Source organism: Sphaeramia orbicularis, chromosome 9 (assembly GCF_902148855.1).
Source record: "Sphaeramia orbicularis chromosome 9, fSphaOr1.1, whole genome shotgun sequence".
NCBI classification, from domain to species: domain Eukaryota; kingdom Metazoa; phylum Chordata; class Actinopteri; order Kurtiformes; family Apogonidae; genus Sphaeramia; species Sphaeramia orbicularis.
This window is the reverse complement of record NC_043965.1, coordinates 60,001-83,526: the sequence shown is the minus strand read 5'-3', so window position 1 is coordinate 83,526 and position 23,526 is coordinate 60,001. Positions and strand designations below refer to the sequence as shown.

Genomic DNA, 23,526 nt, shown 5'->3' with positions numbered 1-23,526 from the left:
TGGTCACTGGTCTGGTGGTCAGTGGTCTGGTCACCAGTCGGCGGTCATTGGTCGGTGGCCTCTGATGTGTGCTGCTGTGTCTTTAAGGCTCTGGCCACGCTGTGATTGGTCCAGATGGTCCTGCTGGTTCTGCGCTGTGATTGGTCCAGGTGGTCCTGCTGGTTCTGCGCTGTGATTGGTCCAGGTGGTCCTGCTGGTTCTGCGCTGTGATTGGTCCAGATGGTCCTGCTGGTTCTGCGCTGTGATTGGTCCAGGTGGTCCTGCTGGTCCAGATGGTCCTGCTGGTTCTGCGCTGTGATTGGTCCAGGTGGTCCTGCTGGTTCTGCGCTGTGATTGGTCCAGGTGGTCCTGCTGGTTCTGCGCTGTGATTGGTCCAGGTGGTCCTGCTGTTTGATCACAGCTCAGTTTGTTCATTCGACTCTTTAAGAGGTTTGATGTTTTTCATTCCACCGTGTTCTCCAGTTGGACCTGGTGTTGTTTGACAGCAGAATCCCAGGGTTCTGGACAGTTTCCTCTGAGTTCAGAGTGTGTCAGACTGAGCAGGAGTTTGAACTGGGCGCTGGTGTTTCCTGAAGGTTCTCTGTTCGGTTTCATAGACCTCATACTCTGACATTTGGTCCTGAACTGTGGGTCCAGTTTTAACTATTAAATGATGACATGATGATGGTGTGTGTGTGTGTGTGTGTTTGTGCAGCTGTTTGTGCGACTGACGATGCTGTGTGAAGATGGAGGCTCCTGAATACCTGGACCTGGACGAGATCGACTTCTCCGACGATTCAGTGGTGAGGAACACCCGCACCTGCGTTCATGTGTGAAAGCTGAACAGGAGGTTCTTCTGTCCACCTGAACCTGCTGGACCTGAACAGTCCTGAGGAAACATCAGATCCACCGTTTAACTGTGGGGGGTCAGGGTTTAATGACTATATTTATTTATTTATTTCTCATTCTGTTTTCCTCAGATACAACCAGGAAAACGTGCACAACCTTAAGAAACACAAAAAACCTGAACTAAACGTTAAAGGTTTAGTTTGACCTTTGACCCCATGACAAGAAACAGCACAAACAATGAGAAACATCTGACACTGAGTCGATCAAACCAGATTTACTTCATTTTGTTGATAATTTTGTTCATTTTTCTGATTATTTTGTTCATTTCACTGATAATTTTGTTCATTTTTTTTTTTTCTGATAATTTTGTTGATTTTTGTCCATTTTGTTGATTTATTTTTTTCAGTTTTGTTCAATATTGATTATTTTGTTCAATCTGTTTTTTAAAAAAATAATTTTCACTCATTTTGTTGATTTATTTTGTTCATTTTTGTTTACTTTTTTCTATTAATTTTTGTTTAATACTTCTCATTTTCGTCCAGTTTGTTCTTGGTATAAAACCTCAGTAAATTAATGTCATAAATCTCATATTGTCTGAACCAAACCGTTAAAGACATGTGAAGGTCAAAGGTCACAGTAAATATGACCACTGTGGTTTATAGATGCTGTTTTTACCCAGAATCCCTTGTTTTTATGGCTGGACGTCTTTCACTTATCAGATCGGATCAGTTGGAGTCGTGTATCAGCTGTGATTCATGACTGATCCGATCAGTCCCAGTCGTTAAACCTTTAACTTTGAATGGTTCTGCACATGTTCGGAACCCAGTGTCAGTGTTCTGCAGGTTCTGCTGTTCCATCTGTGGTTCTGTTTCAGATCAGAGCACACACACACACACACACACAGGCCTCTGGCTGGTATCTGCAGACATAATCAAAACCAGTTTGAATAAGAAACAAAACCAAGGAGATGTTTTTACCTGAACTCCTCAGTGGTTCAAGCTCATGTGTCAGTCCAGAACCAGAACCTGAACGTGAACCTGGACCTGAACCTCAGACTCAGTTGTCTGTTCCGTTCTCCTCTAGTATTCTGTGACGTCTCTGAAAAGCATCCCAGAGCTGTCGAGGAGGAGCGATGGTCCGGCCGAGGAGAGACCAGGTAACTCCTCACACCTCCTCATAACTCTTCACACCTCCTCATAACTCTTCACACCTCCTCATAACTCCTCACACCTCCTCATAACTCCTCACACCTCCTCATAACTCTTCACACCTCCTCATAACTCCTCACACCTCCTCATAACTCCTCACACCTCCTCATAACTCCTCACACCTCCTCTTATCGTCTGTGTTTGAAACATTAATCCAACAATCGTTCACAACCAAGAACGAAGAGAAATAAAATGACGGTTCCACTAAACGTCTCTTCCTCCTCCTCCTTGTGCTCCTCTACCTCCTCCTGCTTCTTCACCTCCTCTTCTTCCTTCTCTTCCTCCTCCTCTTCACCACCTCCTCCTCCTCCTCTTGCAGCTCCAGCCATCAACTGGAGTCGTGGTGTGTCCTCCCACGGCGTTGGGGGGGTCAAACCCACGGGCCTGGCAGAAGTCCACAGTAAGTTCCGACCGGTGAAGAGGGTCTCCCCCCTCAAACACCAGCCAGAGACCACCGACTCCGAGTCCGATGGGAAGGTCCTGGAGCCGGGGGAGGGCAGCAAGGACGACCCCAGCCCCGACAAACACACCCACCATGCCTCCTCCTCCTCCTCTGAGGGCCAGGGAGGTAAAGCCAAGAACTTCAGTGGAGGAGGAGGAGGAGTGGGTGTCGTCGGGGGGAACAACCCCCAGGCGCTGTTTGGGGAGCTGGAGCACTACGACCTGGACATGGACGAGATCCTGGATGTGCCTTATATCAAGTCCAGTCAGCAGATGTCCACGCTGCCACGCGTCCCCCACGACAAGCGCTCGGTGACGGGGAGCAATCTGAGTGGAGGAACCCTGGAGAGGAACCGCGGAGGAGGCCTGAAGAGCTCCACCTTAGCCCACAACGAGCCCCTGAGCCTGGGCAGCAGCAGCTCACAGACCCCGGTGAGTCCAGTAGACCCCAGTAAACCTCCAGTAGACCTCCTCTAGACTCCCAGTAGACCCCCAGTACACCTCCTTTTATCTGTGTTGTTTTTCTGTGAAACCAGTGAAACCAGTCTGACACTAATAACTGAACCACTGTCCATGTTCTCCTGATGCTTTCCCTCAGTACTGTGTTCTGTCACCGGTGAAGTGGTCCGACCTGAGGAAGTCCAAGTCTATGGATCCAGACCTCCATCACCTCCACCGCTCCCCGGGTGGAGGAGGAGGAGGGGGAGGAGGCTACCAGCCGGAGCTGCTCTCCTCTAGCCTCCTCAGCTGCTCCTCCTCCCTGTCGTCTTTCTCCGACGCAGGTACATCTCCTCATCTCCTTGTCTCCTCCTCTCCTCCTCTTTTCACCTGTGACCTGTCTTCCTTCACCTCCTCCTCCTCCAGATAAGTTGCTGTCGGCGCGGGTTTACCCAGACTCCCAGAGACCCAGTCTGGAGCCTCAGGGGGGCTCCAGCCTCATGTTCCCCCTGCCGGGGTGCAGCATGGGCAGGCAGGACGGGTCCAAGCCCTGGGCTCCTGGAGGAGGATCAGGAGGAGGATCAGGAGGGAGCAGCAGTGGGCAGAGGGGGTTTGGAGGAGCAGGAGCGGAGCTGGATGAGGAGGCCAAGAAGAACCAGAACATCATCAACATCGTCAGAGAAGGACAGATCTCACTGCTGGTGAGGAGTCAGAGGAGGAGGTGTGGGTCTGGGTGAACCTCCTGGAGGAGGTGTGGGTCTGGGTGAACCTCCTGGAGGAGGTGTGGGTTTGGATGAACCTCCTGGAGGAGGTGTGGGTCTGGGTGAACCTCCTGGAGGAGGTGTGGGTTTGGATGAACCTCCTGGAGGAGGTGTGGGTCTGGGTGAACCTCCTGGAGGAGGTGTGGGTTTGGATGAACCTCCTGGAGGAGGTGTGGGTCTGGGTGAACCTCCTGGTGTCAGTGTGGTCCAACTAACCTGTGACAGCCCAGTCTGCACAGCACTGGAGGAAGGGCACAACGCCTGAACACAGCTGGGTTTTAAACTTATTATATATTTATTTATTTTTATTTTACTTTTTCTTTGCATTTCATCAACTTGAGCCATAAATAAAAATACCAAATACTCCATAATTATAATAACTCAGTAATGTTTTTAACCCTTTAAATGCCATGTTTGTAATGTAAACAAACCATATTTTTGATGTAAAAAACACACAAAACTCTTTTTCAGAATTCTACATAAAAATTGTATGAGTTATTTTTAATTTTTTCCTCCTGTCATCTGTCAGTGATTAACAGTAACATTGGTTCATATTATAATTCTTTTTGTTTCTAGGTCAGAGGTCAAATGTGGCAGTGTGTATTTTGTACTCACTAGGTAGAAGGGTGTTGGTGTAGGAATCTAACACTGTTTATTATGGGATGGATTTAGTGGACGGATCAGAATTTAAAGAATGAACAACTGTTGAATTCTAACAAATTGTGAAAAATATTCTTTCTTTTTACAACATGAAGTGTAAAGTGTGCATAATATGCTCACCTGGACACTGGAAGGATACAGCACATGTTACTGATCATCTGCAGAGCTAAGCTAAGCTAAGATAAGATAAGATAAACTAAGATAAGCTAAGCTAGCACACACAGTCTCTATTCAGCACACGTTAATGTTACTCAATTCAAAAACTGAATGATAATAACCTCACCTCCTCCTCCTTCTCCCTCCTGCTCCTCCTTCCTCCTCCTCTCTTCTTCCTCCTCCTCTCCTCCTCTTCCTCCTCCCTCCTCTTTCTCCTCTTCCTCCTCCTCCCTCCTCTTCTTCCTCTCTTCTTCCTCCTCCTCTCCTCCTCCTCTCCTCCTTGTCCTCCTCGTCCTCCTCCTCTTCCTCCTCCTCCTCCTCCTCCTTCTCTTCCTCCTCCTCGTCCTCCTCCTCCTCTTCCTCCTCTCCTCTCCTCCTCCTCTCCTCCTCCTCTTCCTCGTCCTCTCCTCCTCCTCCTCTTCCTCCTCCTCGTCGTCCTCCTCTTCCTCCTCCTCCTCCTCTTCCTCGTCCTCTCCTCCTCCTCTTCCTCCTCCTCCTCTTCCTCCTCCTCTTCCTCGTCCTCTCCTCCTCCTCCTCTTCCTCCTTCTCGTCCTCCTCCTCTTCCTCCTCCTCCTCCTCCTCTTCCTCGTCCTCTCCTCCTCCTCTCCTCCTCCTCCTCTTCCTCCTCCTCTCCTCCTCTTCCTCCTCCTCCTCTCCTCCTCCTCCTCCTCTTCCTCCTCTCCTCTCCTCCTCCTCCTCTTCCTCCTCCTCCTCTCCTCCTCTTCCTCTTCCTCCTCCTCTCCTCCTCTGCTCCTCTTCCTCCTCCTCCTCCTCTTCCTCCTCCTCTCCTCCTCCTCCTTCTCTTCCTCCTCCTCTCCTCCTCTCTTCCTCTTCCTCCTCCTCTCCTCTTCCTCCTCCTCTGCTCCTCTTCCTCCTCCTCCTCTTCCTCCTCCTCTGCTCCTCTTCCTCCTCCTCCTCTTCCTACTCCTCTCCTCTTCCTCCTCCTCTTCCTCCTCCTCCTCTCCTCCTCTTCCTCTTCCTCCTCCTCTCCTCCTCTGCTCCTCTTCCTCCTCCTCCTCCTCTTCCTCCTCCTCTCCTCCTCCTCCTCCTTCTCTTCCTCCTCCTCTCCTCCTCTCTTCCTCTTCCTCCTCCTCTCCTCTTCCTCCTCCTCTGCTCCTCTTCCTCCTCCTCCTCTTCCTCCTCCTCTCCTCTTCCTCCTCCTCTGCTCCTCTTCCTCCTCCTCCTCTTCCTACTCCTCTCCTCCTCCTCCTCTTCCTCCTCCTCCTCCTCCTCCTCTCCTCCTCTTCCTCCTCTCCTCCTCCTCTCCTCCTCTTCCTCCTCCTCTCCTCCTCCTCTCCTCCTCCTCCTCTCCTCCTCCTCCTCCTCTCCTCCTCCTCAGCCTCACCTGGCTGCTGATAACCTGGAGTTGATCAGAGACGAGGACAGGAACAACCTTCTTCACATCTCTGCGTCTCAGGGTCACGCCGACTGTCTTCAACATCTGACGTCTCTTATGGGTGAAGACGGCCTCAACGAACGCAACAACCAGCAGCTGACGCCCGCCGGCCTGGGGGTCAAGGTCAGCGGGGAAGGGGGTGTTACTGTAATGAACGTCTACATGATCAGTGAATTAAATACAGGAAAATACATGATTTATGCAGAAAAATGTAAAACACACAGGAGAATATTATAATAAATGGTGATAAAGTACTGAATAAAGGTTAAATATAGGCACCAGTTCATGTTGGATCAGTGAAACTGGGACTTTAAGGGTTAAGAGAAACATCTGATTGGCTGTTGGAGGTTTTTCATTCCACAGCAGCAGGTAAACGTCCGTTTGTGTCGACTCAGACAGGAAGTTAAAGCTCCTGTTTAGTCTGCGCCGTCGCCGCGGAAACCAGCCTCTCGATTGGCTGCCAAACAGGAAGTGCTTTGTCTCCAGAGGCAGTTCGGAGCCATGAGCAGTGTCCTGATTGGCTCTTATCGCCAGACCTCAGACTGTTAGTGCAGGTTACCATGACAACCGACTTCCAACCACCCGCCTTCTGTGTGTGTGTGTGTTTCAGAACGGGCATCTGGAGTGTGTGCGGTGGATGGTGAGTGAGACGGAGGCCATCGCTGAACTGAGCTGCACCCGAGAACATCCCAGTCTGATCCACTACGCCGCACGCTACGGACAGGTACCCACAACCGCAACGCATGACAACCACAGCACCATTTAGTACCATGGCCACACCCTGAACACCCTTTAGTACCATGGTCATAACTACACCCAGAACACCCTTTAGTACCATGGTCATAACTACACCCAGAACACCCTTTAGTACCATGGTCACACTCAGAACACCCTTTAGTACCATGGTCATAACTACACCCAGAACACCCTTTAGTACCATGGTCACACTCAGAACACCCTTTAGTACCATGGTCACACCCAGAACACCCTTTAGTACCATGGTCACACTCAGAACACCCTTTAGTACCATGGTCACACCTGGAACACCCTTTAGTACCATGGTCACAACTACACCCAGAGCACCCTTTAGTACCACGGCAACACCCTGAACACCCTTTAGTACCACGGTCACAACTACACCCAGAGCACCCTTTAGTACCACAGCCACACCCAGAACACCTTTTAGTACCATGGTCACACCCAGAACACCCTTTAGTACCATGGTAACACTCAGAACACCCTTTAGTACCATGGTCACACCCAGAACACCCTTTAGTACCATGATCACACCTGGAACAACCTTTAGTACCACGGTCACAACTACACCCAGAGCACCCTTTAGTACCACGGCCACACCCAGAACACCTTTTAGTACCAGGGTCACACCCAGAACACCCTTTAGTACCACAGTCACAACTACACCCAGAACACCCTTTAGTACCACGGTCACACCCAGAACACACTTTAGTACCATGGTCACACCCAGAACACCCTTTAGTACCATGATCACACCTGGAACAACCTTTAGTACCACGGTCACAACTACACCCAGAGCACCCTTTAGTACCACGGCCACACCCAGAACACCTTTTAGTACCAGGGTCACACCCAGAACACCCTTTAGTACCACAGTCACAACTACACCCAGAACACCCTTTAGTACCACGGTCACACCCAGAACACACTTTAGTACCATGGTCACACCCAGAACACCCTTTAGTACCACAGTCACAACTACACCCAGAACACCCTTTAGTACCACGGCCACACCCTGAACACCCTTTAGTACCACGGTCACAACTACACCCAGAACACCCTTTAGTACCATGGTAACACCTGGAACAACCTTTAGTACCACGGTCACAACTACACCCAGAGCACCCTTTAGTACCACGGCCACACCCTGAACACCCTTTAGTACCACGGTCACAACTACACCCAGAACACCCTTTAGTACCACGGCCACACCCGGAACACCCTTTAGTACCACGGCCACACCCGGAAACCCTTTAGTACCACAGCCACACCCTGAACACCCTTTAGTACCACGGCCACACCCAGAACACCCTTTAGTACCACGGCCACACCCTGAACACCCTTTAGTACCACGGTCACAACTACACCCAGAACACCTTTAGTACCACGGCCACACCCAGAACACCCTTTAGTACCACGGCCACACCCAGAACACCCTTTAGTACCATGGTCACACCCAGAACACCCTTTAGTACCATGGCCACACCCTGAACACCCTTTAGTACCACGGTCACAACTACACCCAGAACACCCTTTAGTACCATGGTCACACCCAGAACACCCTTTAGTACCACGGCCACACCCAGAACACCCTTTAGTACCACGGCCACACCCAGAACACCCTTTAGTACCATGGTCACACCCAGAACACCCTTTAGTACCACAGCCACACCCTGAACACCCGTTAGTACCATGGTCACAACTACACCCAGAACACCCTTTAGTACCACAGTGACACCATTAGACCACTGGGTTCTACGGTTCCATCAGTGGTTTCAGTGTGGTGGTTCAGGGTCGGAGCTGGAGCGGTTCTGCAGAAACAGTAGACGTCTGTTTGGAACCTGAAAACATCTCTAACTGATTTAACGCTGGTCTGCAGGACACGCATTCCTCTGATCTAACCTCAGATCCACACAAACGGCCCACAGTCGGACCTGAACCGTCACATCTGAAACAGACGAACGGACCAGAAATGAAACCAAGCAGTTCACAGACATAACAGGAGGGGTGGGCCACCTGCTGGACACATCTGTGTACTGCATGTTTGTTTATTCTATCAACCTTTATTTAACCAGGGGAAAAACCCTCTGTTTTTCAGAGTGTCCTGAAACAAACCACTGCAGCAGAAGATCCAGAAAATAAAGATTTCACCCAAACACGCACATTAAAAACATCCATAAAACACTGAATGAAAAGCATGAGTTTAAAACACCAAGTGAGATGTGAATGCGTGTGTGTGTATACCAAGGTTCTAATAGTTTTGGATTTTTCATTATAGTTTAGTTTTATTTAGTTTTGACTGTTTTTTCCTCTATTTCAGTTTGTTTATATTCATTTTTGGAGCAGGTTTGATAGTTCTTATTAGTTTTCATTTTTTTCTAAATGCTTAGTTGTAGTTCAGTTGTAGTTCAGTTGTAGTTCAGTTGTAGTTCAGTGGTCTCTTTTCTCTTCTTCTCTGTGCTCCTATTCAAATCAATCCCAGACAGGACTCTGCTGCTTTAGTCTCCATGTTTCCAGGTAGAGTGGGGACCAGAAGACGACAGGAAACCACAAGTGAACACAAGTGACGGAGCAAAAAGTGTCGTATGGTGCCGCTAGCTAAAATTGCTAAAGAGCGAAATAAATTGCTTTCATATCAATCCGATGTTGACAAAAATGAAAACCAAGGGAATTTTATCCATAATTTTTAACTGTTTTAGTTAGTTTTGTAAACACACAATACAGTTTCAGTTAGTTAGGGTTTTTGCTTTTAATTATAGGTTTTTTGTATTTCAGTTAACAAAAATGTTTTTACAATTCTAGTTTTTGTCATTTCGTTAGTTTTCGTGTAACAATAATGACCTTGGTGTGTGTGTGTGTGTGTGTGTGTGTGTGCGTGCGTGTGTGTGTGTGTGTGTGTGTGTGTGTGTGTGTGTGTGTGCAGGAGAAGGTCCTGTTGTGGCTGCTCCAGTTCATGCAGGAACAGGCCATTTCTCTGGATGAAGTTGACCAAAACGGGAACACGGCCGTCCACGTGGCGGCTCAGTACGGACACCTCACCTGCATCCAGGTGTGTATCGTCCACACACACACACACACACACACACACGTACACACACTCTGTTACAGCCCTGAGTCCGTCACCACATTTACATGACACTTTAACAAACCCAGTATCATTTCAGTCCAACTGAAACTGAACTGTAAAAATATTTACAATGCTACACTCTTATTTTTGGTTTTTAACCCTTTAACCCTTCGTTATCTGAGACTTTTTTGTCCATTTCTCAGTCCATTTGATTTTGCCTTTATATACTATATAAACAGTTGTTTACTATACCCATGTTTGGGATCTTTGTTTTCAGCACAACTCCATTTATCTCATCTGTCTATTATTTTATTAATTTAACCTACTATATCAACACAAAAGGACAAAAAACGCACAAAAGATAAAATCCGATTTGAAAAATGTATGTAATTTATTGCATAATTAACACACAGATGCTTAACGAACCTTTTCAAAGACTTTAAAAGTGAATATTGGTTCCAAATATTAGGTATAGAAAATCAAAATAGTAATAATTTAAAACTCTACTCAAATATTTGACATAAAAGTATATCTTTACATCGGTGTTTTCCCCGTTTTTCTCCCCCCTCCCTCCCATCCACCCAGTTTCCTCATCTGGTTTGGGGGGGGGGGTGTCATTCTCACCTTCACCTATAATGCTAATGCAGTCTGTGGATTACAATCCACACATTCAGCCATTTTTTTTCCGTTTTGAAAAATGTCAAAAAATGACAAAGATATGGTCAGAAGTATAAGCCCCCCCCCACACACACACACACACACACACCTCACTTTCATACTTGTATTCACGTTTGTTTGCTCTGGTTTCAAACCGTCATATCTCCGGTTGTATTTGCTCCATCAACATCAAATAAAAAGTGGGAGAGTGTTTCAAATGCACTTATCCCCAGTGGTCCATGTGACCGACCTCTGACACTATGACGTGTTGAAAATGTCATGTGATTGAGTCATGGGGCCACGACCGTGAACCCCTAAGGGTTAAATATTTTCTTGTGTAACAGCCTTTTTTCGACGTGGATGAATTTCATTTGAGTTCACTGCAGGTTTGGTTGAATTTCAATGTTGTGTTTTCAAGGTCTGAGAAGTGCTCTCCATTCAAGCTGTGATGTATTTGATTTATTTTTAATATTAACTCAAGCCAAAGCTACTGACACACAGGTGATGCATTTTTAAAAACAAAACTTTATGTCAGAAAAGAACTTTCCCAGGTGTTCTCAGGTCAACTCCAGGTAAATGTTTCATCTTTGTCTCTTTGGTCTGAAGGACACCAAGTGGATTCCCTTTTTTGGATAAAACTTTGTGTTTTTCTTTAATTTCTAAACTTTTTACCCTTATGAAACATATTTTTAGATGTTTATGACATAATACAATGTCCGTCATTGTGATTAAAAGTGAATAAAATAATCCTGAGTAATGTGTATTCCTGCAGATCTGGATTTACCTCCAGTGTTAAAGTGAACCTGACCCTTCGAAGTGCTTCAGTTTGACCTGTGTGAACCCTGTGACTGTCAGTGTCAGATGAGCATGTGTGTGTTTGGGTCCAGACTCTGGTGGAATACGGCTCCAACGTCACCGTCCAGAACCAGCAGGGGGAGCGGCCTTCCCAGAGTGCCGAGCGGCAGGGTCACACCACCTGCGCCCGCTACCTGGTCGTCGTGGAGACGTGCATGTCTCTGGCCTCGCAGGTGGTCAAACTGACCAAACAGCTGAACGAGTGAGTTTAGAATCAGACACAAACGAACGATGAACAGCAGCAGGTGGACTGTAGGGAACAAGTGTGTGTGTGTGTGTGTGTGTGTGTACACGTGCATTTGTGTGTGTGTGTCTTCATCTGGTTGGTTGTTAACCCACCAATAGTCAATCAGATATTGTGTACTGTGTTCCGACCTTTACCAGGGTTTATACAAATTTTTCAAATATAAAACCTGTTCCTTTCCTTCTCCTGGTCCATCTGTTGATGGTTTAGAACATGTAACTGGTTCCACATGTCAGTCTAGTTCCTATTGGTCACTGATAGAAGTCAGATATGCACTGTGATTGGATGAGTTGAGTTCTCCTCCAGTGAAAGTCCCGCCCACTTCTATAGTTAGATTGATGTACATCCAGAACCAGGACTGGAACATAGACCAGAACCAGGACTGGAACATAGACCAGAACCAGGACTGGAACATAGAGACAGAACCTGACATAGAACTCATTCACCTGGTTCTGATCCACATAGAACAGACGCTGTCGTACAGGGACATGGAAGTAGTCTGTGTTGTTTGTTTGTTTGTAGACAGGCCACAGAGAGGATGAGTCTACAGAAGCAGCTGCACAGACTGATGGAGCCCAGCAAGACTGAGGGGACGCCCACCAGATCACCAGGGTAACACACACACACACACACATCTGTAATACACACACATATCTGTAACACACACACACCCTTTCTACTGCAGTATAAACCCCTCCTTGCTCCTGTTGTCAGTTGTAAAGCTGCTCCACAGCCCCCCCCCCCCCCCCCCCCCCCCAGCTCTTACAGTCTAAACCTGGTCCTGTTTGTGATGCGCAGCAGGTCAAAGGTCAAACACTTCCCCTCAGTCGGGAATTAAAGAGTGTCACTGAACAAAAGTTAAAAAATCAGATAAAAAGACGTTCAACTGGAAACAACAGAACAGATGTTTCATGGTTTCAGTTTCGTTTTGTTCATTTGTTGATGTTTTTCCACGTTGTCATTTCATTGAGTATAAACAGCTTTAACTGAAGGGAATGAGGGTTTGAAAGTGTTTCTGCCTGAGTTTAAGAGTCAACGGGCAGAGTTAACCTTCAGGGCTGAGGTTGAGTAAAAACACCTCAGACGTCCACAGTGACATCACAGTGACGTCACAGTGACATCACAGACTAGGAAGTGACCGTGAGTCACCAAACATACGCTGAGTTCAGGTGAGAAACTGTCAAACGTCTCCTGGGTTAGACGAGGACAGGTCCTGGTCTGTTCATTTGTCACAGATATTTGGTGTTTGAAGTTTTATCTGAGAACATAAAACTTATCATTCAGCTAATTAGAAAAATCCAAAGTCTACATTTTATCAGCTGTAAATGTCTTCATCACTCATTAAAACATGAACATTTCATCATTGAACAGAGTGATTAAATAGATATAAACTCAGTGTGTTTTCCCTCTGGACTCCAGCTCCCATCATCCCCCAGTGGAGGCGTGGCCAGAGATGATGCTGACAGCGGAGGGGACGCCCAGTGATGGGACCTGGATGGTCCGTCAGGGGGGGGTGGGCCCTGACTCGGTGCTCCGGCAGCTCCTGGGGAAGGATGCATCCGAGCCGCTGTGTACCAGGGACAGGGTGCCTCCGGCGGGCGGCCTGAGCAGGGACGGCCCCTGTGGCCCCGGGGCCCCTGGGGGTCCTGGGGCACCCGGGCCCCCCCGCAGGACAGGGCTGGTGGAGCGGAGGGAGCTCAAACTGGCCAGACTCAAACAGATCATGCATCGTTCGCTGAGTGAGTCGGATTCAGACGGTTACCCGCCAGAGGAAGGGAAGGGTCAAGCCCCGCCCACAAACGCAGGGATGCTGCGACCTGAGAGGCCGTCCCACCTGCCAATCACAGAGGAGGAGCCAGTGTCCAACCACCTGCAGCTGATGATGAGGAAGCACCTCCCCTCGTCCTCGACCGCGGACAGGAAGCTGGCGTTCTCCCTCAGCGGGTCCAAGTCGGTGGACGGCTGCGGGTACAACCCCTCCCCCACGTCCAGCGACCCCGAGGCCGCCGACGGGAAAACCCCGGACGCTTCAGGCGACTTCAACGATGCCAATGGCCAGAAAGCCGCCACCAGCCCCAAGAGCGCGCTGAAGTCGCCGTCGTCTCGCAGAAAGACGTCGCAGAACCTCAAACTGAGGGTCACCTTTGACGAGCAGGTCCACAAGAGCGCCGTCCAGGAGGCGGAGCCAAGCAAAGGGCATCATGGGAAAGAGAGGACTCCAACAGGAAGCTCTGAGACCAAACGGTCGTTTGGGACATTCCGTTCCATCATGGAGACGCTGAGCGGGAACACAAACCACAACAACAACAACGGCGGCGGTCAGTCCACGTGTCAGAACTCGCCTGGCAGGAAGTCCGAAGGTAAAGGAAGCCCTGGAGGGGGCGGAGCCAAGGGAAAGGGCAAAACCAGTAACGTTTAACTTGATAAATATAAGTGCCTAACGACGGGCAGCGAGCACAAAGCGAAGAGTCGAGAGCGAACGGCGAGAGGCAGCGGCACGAGAAACAGCTGAACGTCCAACATCAGGTTAAAGAGAAGAGGCGTCACTCTGAACCGAAAACAGAAACCGGTCAGAGTGAGACCTCCTCACATAAACGAGCAGAGTCAGCTGGTTTGTCCTGGAGGTCAGAGGTCACACAAAACTTCCAATATTAGAAAGAGAATGAATCATGTGACACATTGAACTCAAACCAGTGGATATGTTTAATGTCCAGGTTTAAACAGTCAAAGACGTGGGACTGTTCACGTACGTCTGTCGTTTATTAGAGTTTTTCTGTTTTTCTGTTGGTGGGTGTCGGAGCCAAACCTCCTCCACACGTTAGATATTGATTCGATTTGGATTCAGTCACAGTTTCTGCAGAAATGGTTGAAACTAACCGTCTCCTCAGAGTCCTTTCATGGTCTGGGCAGACTCCAGATGGTCCATCATCTCTGTTTTGAATCTTCGACTACGTTCAGACAGCAGGTCTTAATGCACAAGTCGGATTTTTTGGCGAAATCCGGGTTTTTTTGTGTTTGTGTTCGTTCATATTACACTTTAAATGTGACTTGTAATTTTTTTACTAGTCTACTGTTTTACTAGTGTTTACTTGTGTTCGGTCCAGTCAACGTCTTCTAATAATATCAGCACTAAAAACACCACCGTCCTCTGGTCTGGGATCAGCTGATGTGTGTTTACATCTGGGTCAAAGGTCAGTTATAGCAGGAGGAGGTGCCACTCTGCAGCATTTAGACCAAATACAACACAACAGTCGCTCTGTTTTGTGTTTTTTTAAATCCAATTTTACTGACTGCGTTTGTTTGGTTTTTAACATTTTTCTCTGAAATGAAACAACTTCAGCTCAGAAACAGGTGAAAAGACACATGAGTACAGTGTGTTTTAGGCTCTTATTCCACTATTTGTTAGTTATTGTATTTTTGAGTTTTCTAAATATTCTAATGTAATAAATGCAAAAATAGAGACAATAATAATAATTTAAAGTCACATCGGACGTAAAACAGTTTTCCTTTTATATTCCAGTGCTTCCTCCTCAGTGGAATATTAACCTGTAGCCAAATGTCAGGTGATCATGTGACCTAAATGGCAGCGGCGGCGTTTCTCGTGTTCTTCGCCTCAAACCTTCGACTCTTCGTCTTATTTTTGATGATTTCTGATGAGCGGCTCTGTCATCGGCTCTTTGTGTTTTTGTTTTAATGTGTTACGTTGATTCATGAATCTGAGAATCACTACATTAGAAAGAAAACAGAGGATTTTAATCCACTAAATGAAGGAGGTTTGTTTGTTTGTTTGTTCTCCGTGTCCTACAGAAACCTCACAAAACGCACCATTTGGTTTCAGTTTAATCAAAGAATCTGATGGTTATTTATCGATTTATTTATCACTAAAAGGTTGAATTTGCTCTTTTTTTATTTGCTGAACAATCGAAATCCTCCAGTTGGAATTCATCCTTTTGTCCAGAACCGTCTTTAACCCTTCGGTGTCCAGTCCACAGAGGTTCTACTCATCACCTAAAGCACAGAATCTGCACAGCACCGGAGTTATAGTAGCAGTCAAATTATTTTTCATACAATTTGTAAGTTTCTTTTTTTTTGTGTGTTTCATCAGTTTGAGCCAAAAATACCAAATACTGAATAACTCATATTTTTAACTCTTTACATGGAAACAAACCAGATTTTTGATGCAAAAAAAAAAGAAAAAAAAAAACACAAAAAACTTTTTCCCCCCAATATTTTACATTTAAATTGGATTATTATTTTTTTGTTTATTAGTTCCTCCTGTCATCTGTCAGTGATTCACACCAACATTAGTTCATATTGTTATTATTTTTGGTTCTAGGTCAAAGGTTAACTGTTAAATGTGTCAGTGTGTATTTTGTACTCATTGGTCGAAGGGTGTTAGTGTAGGAATTTAACACTGTTTATTATGGGATGGTTTAGAATTTTTAAAAAAAATCAGGCAAAAATGAACAACAGCTGAATTCAGACCTAAAACAAACTGTGTAAAATAATCTGACCTTTAATAACAAAGTGTGCATAATGCGCTCACCTGGACACCGACGGGTTAATAACATCAGATTTCTGATCCCAGGTCAGTTTGATTGGTTTCTGTTCGTCACTGGATTCTCTCCTCGACACTAAAGATGAATTATTGATATTTATGTTAATGCACATTTATATGAATCTAAAGAATGTGGTTATAATCGTGCACGTGGCCAACGTGCACCAGCACAAACAGATCTGTTTCAAACCACTGTGTATATACAGTCGTATTTAAGTTTTCTGACCTTATATTCCACTTGTTTGTTTCGGGTTCTTATCTATGCAGTATTTCTGGAATGAAGTAGACGTTTAGCTGTGTTTGTTTTTCGGACGGGGAGGTCGGACCACGCACCTTCTACAACAGTGTTTTCACCGAGTCGTGAACGCAAACGCGTCGCAGTTTAGTTCTGATCCGAGTCTGTCGAATGAAAAAACCCAGAAAAGCCCAGAGGGTTTTATCTGGTCCGAAGGAGTATTAGGACCACATACGAAATAAAAACACTTTAAACCATATCCAGATGAAACCCATCATTTTATGACAGTAAAGTCGTAATATTATAAGAATAATGTCATCATTTATAAACAGGTGGAAAAAATATCCATGTACCAGAATCCAGTCGTCCCCACTGGTCTGATAATAAAGAACTGGAACATTCTGAGAGGTTCCACTGTCATTTGGGGTTTCAAATACTGAGACTATTAGCCCCGCCACCAAATACTGAGACTATTAGCCCCGCCCACCATCAACACATTAGCATTAGTCGAAGGACTCTGAAGACAGTTCGCACACGTTTGGGTTTGTTTCATTGTAAGAACTGAACAGATTTAGAGTAAATTACTGAACCCACTTACTTATGAGTTTTTATTGCATTATTACAAATTTATTTTCAAAATATTAAGATTTTAATCTCATAAAAGTATGACATTATTTTCGTTAAATTATGAGTTTTTTAAAAATTTTTTGTAACTACGACTTTATTCTCATAATATTACGACTTTATTCTTGAAATATTACAACTTTATTCTCATAGTGAGGTGTTTTTATTTTTCCGACGTGGCGCTAATACACTGTCGTAATCTGGCGTCAGTGTTTTTCAGGTTTTCTTTTCAGTGTTGGAGCTAAATTCCTAAATTCAGCAGCTTGAACTCATGTTACTGCTTTAGTTTACAACAGAAAGTCCGATCAGTATTAATATTGAACTGATGTTCTCGTTATTAACAGTAACGATGTTTCGCAGAAGAAGCCCAGGTTTGACTGGAACTCTTTTTTTTTTTCTCTCTGTATCGTCTGTAATAAAACCACTAAAAACATCCACTCTGAATGAACTGAGCCCACATCAGTAACACACACCTGCAGTGGCAGCTGGCATTGGATGGTCGTTTGTAGTTTTTACGCGTCGTCAACACTTTGTGTAAAACAGGAATGAAAATGAAAATCCTGGAAAAGTCAATGATTATTTACATTTAAAGGTTGAATGTGGGATGATTTAGCTGCACAAACAGAAGATAATGTCAATAATGAGGATGTTTTCATTAGTTTTTACATGAGTTTAAGTCTTGTTACTTTGGACTTGAGTCAGTGGTGTCAAACATACGGCCCATGGGCCAAAACGGGCTCCCATAGGGTCCAGTCCGGCCCATGGGATGACCTGTGTGCATAATACGCTCAGCTGGATACCAGAGGGTTAACACAGTCACATGACAACAGTAAGGCTGTGTATCGGCAAGAATCTGGTGATACGATACAAATCCCAATACTAGGATCACCGTACGATATGTCATGATACTGTTAAAAAGGCCATTTTTTGTTTGTTTCTTTTTTAAATGATTATTTCCTTGAAGAATTGAACTACAGCATAAATCTGCACAAATCCTAAACACATTTGTATTTGATCCCAACAGGATCTAATGTTCTATCAGCAAATGTTCAAACTGTGTTCAAACTGAAGTTCTGTTTTCCAGACATTCCAGTTTCAGATCCTGTTCAAATGTTCAGATTCTATTAGTTCACAACTAACATCAGAACAGGATTTGAGTTCAATCCAACAAAAGGAACGAACATCTGCCTCTCAGACAGAAAAAAGTGCTTTTAGGATGATTCAAAGAACCATTATTTAATAAAACAGGGTTAAATAATAATAAATAAGATAGAAACAGTAAAGAAAACCAAAAAAGAACCTCAGCCATATCTGCATTTGAATAAATACCTAAAATATCCATACAGTACTTTTTAACATCGATACTCTACTGTGAATTGAAATATTGCGATCTTTTGCTGAAATGGTATTTTCTTCCAGCCCCAGACAACAGAGGAGTTATCGTCAGAGCCGTCGTTTCCACAACTGGTGTTCGTCAAACGTCACACTGATCACATATTTGGACTAGAAATGAGTTTTTCTGTTTTTTTAGGCTGATTTTAATACGTTTGAGTTTTTCTATCATTTAATTCAATAATTCATCAGTTTTTATTCGTGTGCATGAATCATCAGTTCAGTTTGGATCCTGTTACTTGTTTGACGTCATTATTTCATCTACAAATGTTTCCTCTCAGATGAATCTGATTTAACGTTTCTTTTAAACAGTAGGTTTGGGTTTTAAACTCCGCTCTGATGCAGTCGTGAACTGTTGATCTGTGGATTTTCTGCAGGTTTAGTTTAATCCTGTTTTTTTTTTTTTTTTTTGGACGTTTGTTGTGGTTTTACAGCGACTGCGCTGGTTCATAAACTCCTTCTGGATCATTTTAAAGCTGTTCATTCATTCAGATTTATTTTAAATATTTAATGTTTTTCAACACACGGTTAAGTATTAAAAAAACTCACCCAACATGGATGCGTTTCCTCGTCTGTGTTCTCATCTGTTTTCTGTTTTTACATCAGATACAACCTCATTTTAACTGGAAACAAACGGAGGATTTTATGACGAAACTTCAATTTTCTCCGGTAAAACAAAAGTATTACATTAATTGAAAACATTTACGTTTCCTCTGAGCGTTTGGACTTTTTATTTATTTTTTTTTTTTACAAATGAAATGAGTTCAAGCTCCATGTGAAGTGTATTTTTACACTTTTGTTTAATTATTTCCTATTTTGTTTCATCTCCTGGTTCCACATCAGATCCAACCGGGACGTTTTTAAACCTGTTTCTACGACTGCGTATTAGCATCACATACAGAAATAAAAACACTGTCACTACGAGAATAAAGTTGGAAAATATTGAGGTAAAACCCGTAATTTTACATGAGTAAAGTCGTAGTTAAAAAATAACTCATAATTTAACAAAAATAATGTCGCACTTTGATGAGATTAAAGTTGTAATATTTTAAAAATAAATTTGCAATAGTGCGATAAAAAGTCATAGTTTATAAATCTTAAGCCTTAATCCTTGTTGACAGAGTTTCCAGTTCCAGCGAATGCAACAAACGAAGCATCAACTTTCACTTCTGTTGGAGCGGACGACTAATGCTAATGTGTAGATGGGCTAATAGGCTCAGTATTTGGTGGGCGGGGCTAATAGGCTCAGTATTTGGCCTTTGTGCGTAAACCCCAAATGAAAGTGGAACCTCAGAATGTTCCACTTCTCCAGTCTGAGACCAGTGGGTACAACTGGATTCTGGTAAATTATATTTTTCCACCTATTTTTAAATTACAACATTGTTCTTGTAAAATTATGGTTTTATTCTTGAAATATGATGACCTTAATCTCATAAAAGTATGACAGAATTTCCGTGAAATTGTGATTTTTTTTTTTTTTAAACAACGACTTTATTCACAAAATATTACGACTTTATTCTCATAAAATTATGACTGTTTTTGTTATTCCGCTTTCTCATAAAATTATGGGTTTTATCACGATATTTTACAATTCTGTTCTCGCAGTGACAAGTGTGAAGAATGAAATCGTAATATTATGAGAATAATGTCGTCGTAGTTCCAGAATAAAGCCATAATATTACAAAAATAATGTCATTTAAAAACAGGTGGGAAAATATCATAATTTACCAGAATACACGTTCTGTGAGGTTCCACTTTCATTTGGGGTTTAAACACAAAGGTCAAATACTGAGACTATTAGCCCTGCCCACCAAATACTGAGACTATTAGCCCCGCCCACCAAATACTGAGACTATTAGCCCCGCCCACCATCAACGCATTAGCATTAGTCAAACTTTGAAGACAGTTCGCACACATTTGGGTTTGTTTCGTCTTAAGAACCGAACAGATTTGGAGTAAATTACTGAAGTTACTTAAGGCTGACAATTTCTAAATTCTGACTTTTTATCGCACTATTGTGATTGTATTTTCAAAATATTATGACTTTAATCTCATAAAAGTACAACATTATTTTTATTTTTTTTAAGCTACGACTTTCTTCTTATAATAATATGCGTTTATTCTTGAAATATCCCCACTTCATTCTCATAGTGACAGGTGTTTTTATTTTTCCGATGTGGCGCTAATACGCCGTCGTATGTTTCTGACCAGTTCACAACATTTTTTGAAGATGCAGTTTTTTTTTCCTTTTATTCCAATCATCTGTATTCTTTTTTTTTTTCCAAACTCTTCAGATGTTTTTTTTTTTCTATGTTCAGATGTTGATCAGATGTCGTATCAGTGAATGTTGAAGCAGATTGAGTTTTTTTTGTTTGTTTTTTTTTACTAACCAGCGTGTACAGAAACAGACGTGGTGTTCAAATGTCTTCGATGCCTGAAAACTAAAATAAACTCTTGGATTTCTACCACATGGTGTCAGCTTTGTTCTTTAACGTCCGATATGTGGCTGCTTTATGAGCTGCTGTTGTTGACTCTTTACTGGGTTTATTTTATATTTTATTTTATTATTTTTTTTATATTTATAATTCTTTTTTCCTCTTTGGGCATTATTTTTTTTCCCATATTTCTCAAGTGTTTTTTTTTTTTTTTTCATTTGTTGATCCTTTGGTTTGTGTTTTGGGTTTTTCTGGATAAAATTTGGCAGAAACTTTTGTTTTTTGTTACATTTTTGAAATCCAGTGTCTTTTACTCGTACATGTTTTATTTTCCCATGATGCATTTGCACCCTATGGTTACCTTAAAAATGTACACGCACAAAGAAAAAAACTTCTATAAAGTCATAGTACGACGATTTTTTTTGCTTTTTTTTTCAGAAATGTATTAAATAATTTCAGCTCTGCTTAAAACTACCAAACATTCAACAATTTTCTGGATTTTAACCCTTTAAATGCCAGTTAAATTGTTTCAGTTTTAAATGATTTATTACAAAAAAACCTACATTTTATTTAGAAGAACGCTAGTGATATTTGATACATTTTAAAAAAAATAAATTTTAACAAATAACGTTTTTCGAGAATATTCAGACTATTTAATGACATACTGTGAATAGTTGCAGTAAATAATGTGAACGCTAATGAGAATATCTGTTACATTTGACATAAAAACCATGTTTCTCTTGTGAATATTAACACCAAATATTTGTTTCTGTGAATATTAGTTCTAATAAATGAAATTTTTGTGAATTTTTATAGTAAATAAGATTTTTTGTTGACAAATTATAATATTTGACAATAAAATAATGTTTTTTGTGAATGTGAGGATGGTAAGAAACACTGATATTTCTGTGAATATTTGACACTAAATATAATTTCTGTTAATAATGTTACTGTTAAATTCCATTTTGTCAAACATAAAGATCAAATATTAATATTTTTGTGAACCTTAACATTCACTCTGTAAATATCTTTAAATTTTCTACTTAAATTTTTATCCTTTAAGGGCATTTGTTTCTACCTTCCTTTCTTGTGCTGCTGTAAACTCATACATTTCCCCACAGTGGGATCAATAAAGTCTAATCTTATTAAATAATCATGTTTTTCAGAATATTCAGACTAATTAATGACATACTGTGAATAGCTGCAGTAAATACTGTGAGCACTAATGAGAATATCTGTCACTATTTGTCACATTTGACAGAAAAACCATGTTTTTCTTGTGAATATTAATAATATATATAATTATATAGTGACATAAATAAGAGGGTTTTTTTGGGTGAATATTGACAAGCTTTTATGTTTGTTAACACTAGAAGGTATTTTATTGGGTGAATATTGACACTAAATAATATTAATTTATCACCGAATAATGACATCATTAAAGATGGAAATGAAGGTTTTTTTTTTAAAGTCAAACCAAAGCTTTGTTGTGTTCAATGTCTTGTTTTTGTTTGGTAAAACCAGGCGTCATTAGCTCCGCTCTCGTCCACCTGACGTTTCCTTAATCCAGTGTATTTATCAGTTTATTTATTATTCTTCTGAATCCAGTAAAAGCACAAACAAATTGCTGTTTTAATTAATTCATGACATATTTAAGTAAATACTGATAGATTACTTATTTATTTAATGTTTGTATTTCTAATTTCATTAATAAATGAAACATTTATGGCCTTTTCAAATGATGTATTTTATTTAATTTTGGCACCACTGGCACTCCATACAAACAGTATGAGTGTTTTTGTGAATATTGACAAGTTTTTATGTTCGTTAACACAAGAGGGTATTTTTTGGGTGAATATTGACACTAAATAATAATATTGTTGATTTATCACCAAATAATGACGTCATTAAAGATGGAAATGAAGTTTTTTTCTTTTTTAAATCAAACCAAACCTTTGTTGTGTTCAATGTCTCGTCTTTGTTCGGTAAAACCAGGCGTCTGTTACGTGTCATTAGCTCCGCCCTCGTCCACCTGACGTTTCCTTAATCCGACGTATTTATCAGTTTACTTATTATTGTCTGAATCCTGTAAATGATGAAGACGTCAGCGTCGGACAAATCAAACCACAGGATGGTTTTTTTTTTTTTTTTTTTAATCGATTCAGCGGAACCTCAAACCCACCGCGGCCTCGGACCCTCCGCGGCCCCTGAGCCTCATTTTTGACCACGTAGATGGAGACGGATGACGCTTGTGAATTGTGTTTTCTGCTCATTTAACGGACGGACGGCAGCGCTCGTATATTTATCCCTTCGCGCTTCAGCGGCATCAAAAACAGTCACTTAACGGCCACGATTTATGGTGTTTGTGAAGCAAATTGGCCTGTGATGGTTCCCACGCAGGCCCCGCCCCCGCCCCCGCCCCCTCCCTCCCACCGGGGGCCTAATGGGGTCGGCTCTAATGGCGTCCCTCCATCATCGAATATGAAACATGAGCCTTCGACAATCGACAATTAGCGGGAAGACGTGACGAGCGCCGGGTTTGGGCGCCGTCGAGTAAAAAAAAAAAAAAACAGCTGTTTGTTTGGTTTTTTTCCATCTTTTCTTCCTGTGTCTTTGTAAAAAAGGAGGGGGGGGGGGGGGGGGGTGGGGGTGGGGGTGGGGGGGTGGAGTTAAACTGATAAATTAGACCTCATTTATTGGACAACAGTTTGAGTCGATACCCATGGGCCTTTGCTCTGCGGCGAGGCTCCACAGCCGCTAATTGGTGCGTTGTTGTTGTTGTGTGGACGGGGGGGGTGCGTTTGGTGGAGTTTAA

At 43.1% G+C, this 23,526-nt stretch overlaps 1 protein-coding gene across 1 annotated transcript; it reads left to right on the top strand.

Annotated features, from left to right (window-relative positions):
* The first annotated feature begins 692 nt into the window (after positions 1-692).
* Positions 693-14,021, top strand: sncaip (synuclein, alpha interacting protein). Its single transcript, XM_030143490.1, has 11 exons — positions 693-782; positions 1,912-1,984; positions 2,356-2,909; positions 3,076-3,259; positions 3,342-3,616; positions 5,832-6,011; positions 6,499-6,612; positions 9,568-9,693; positions 11,256-11,425; positions 11,990-12,079; positions 12,887-14,021. Exons 1-11 carry the CDS (start codon positions 726-728, stop codon positions 13,884-13,886), a joined length of 2,823 nt encoding a protein of 940 aa, XP_029999350.1. The 5' UTR covers positions 693-725; the 3' UTR covers positions 13,887-14,021.
* Positions 14,022-23,526: the final 9,505 nt, after the last annotated feature.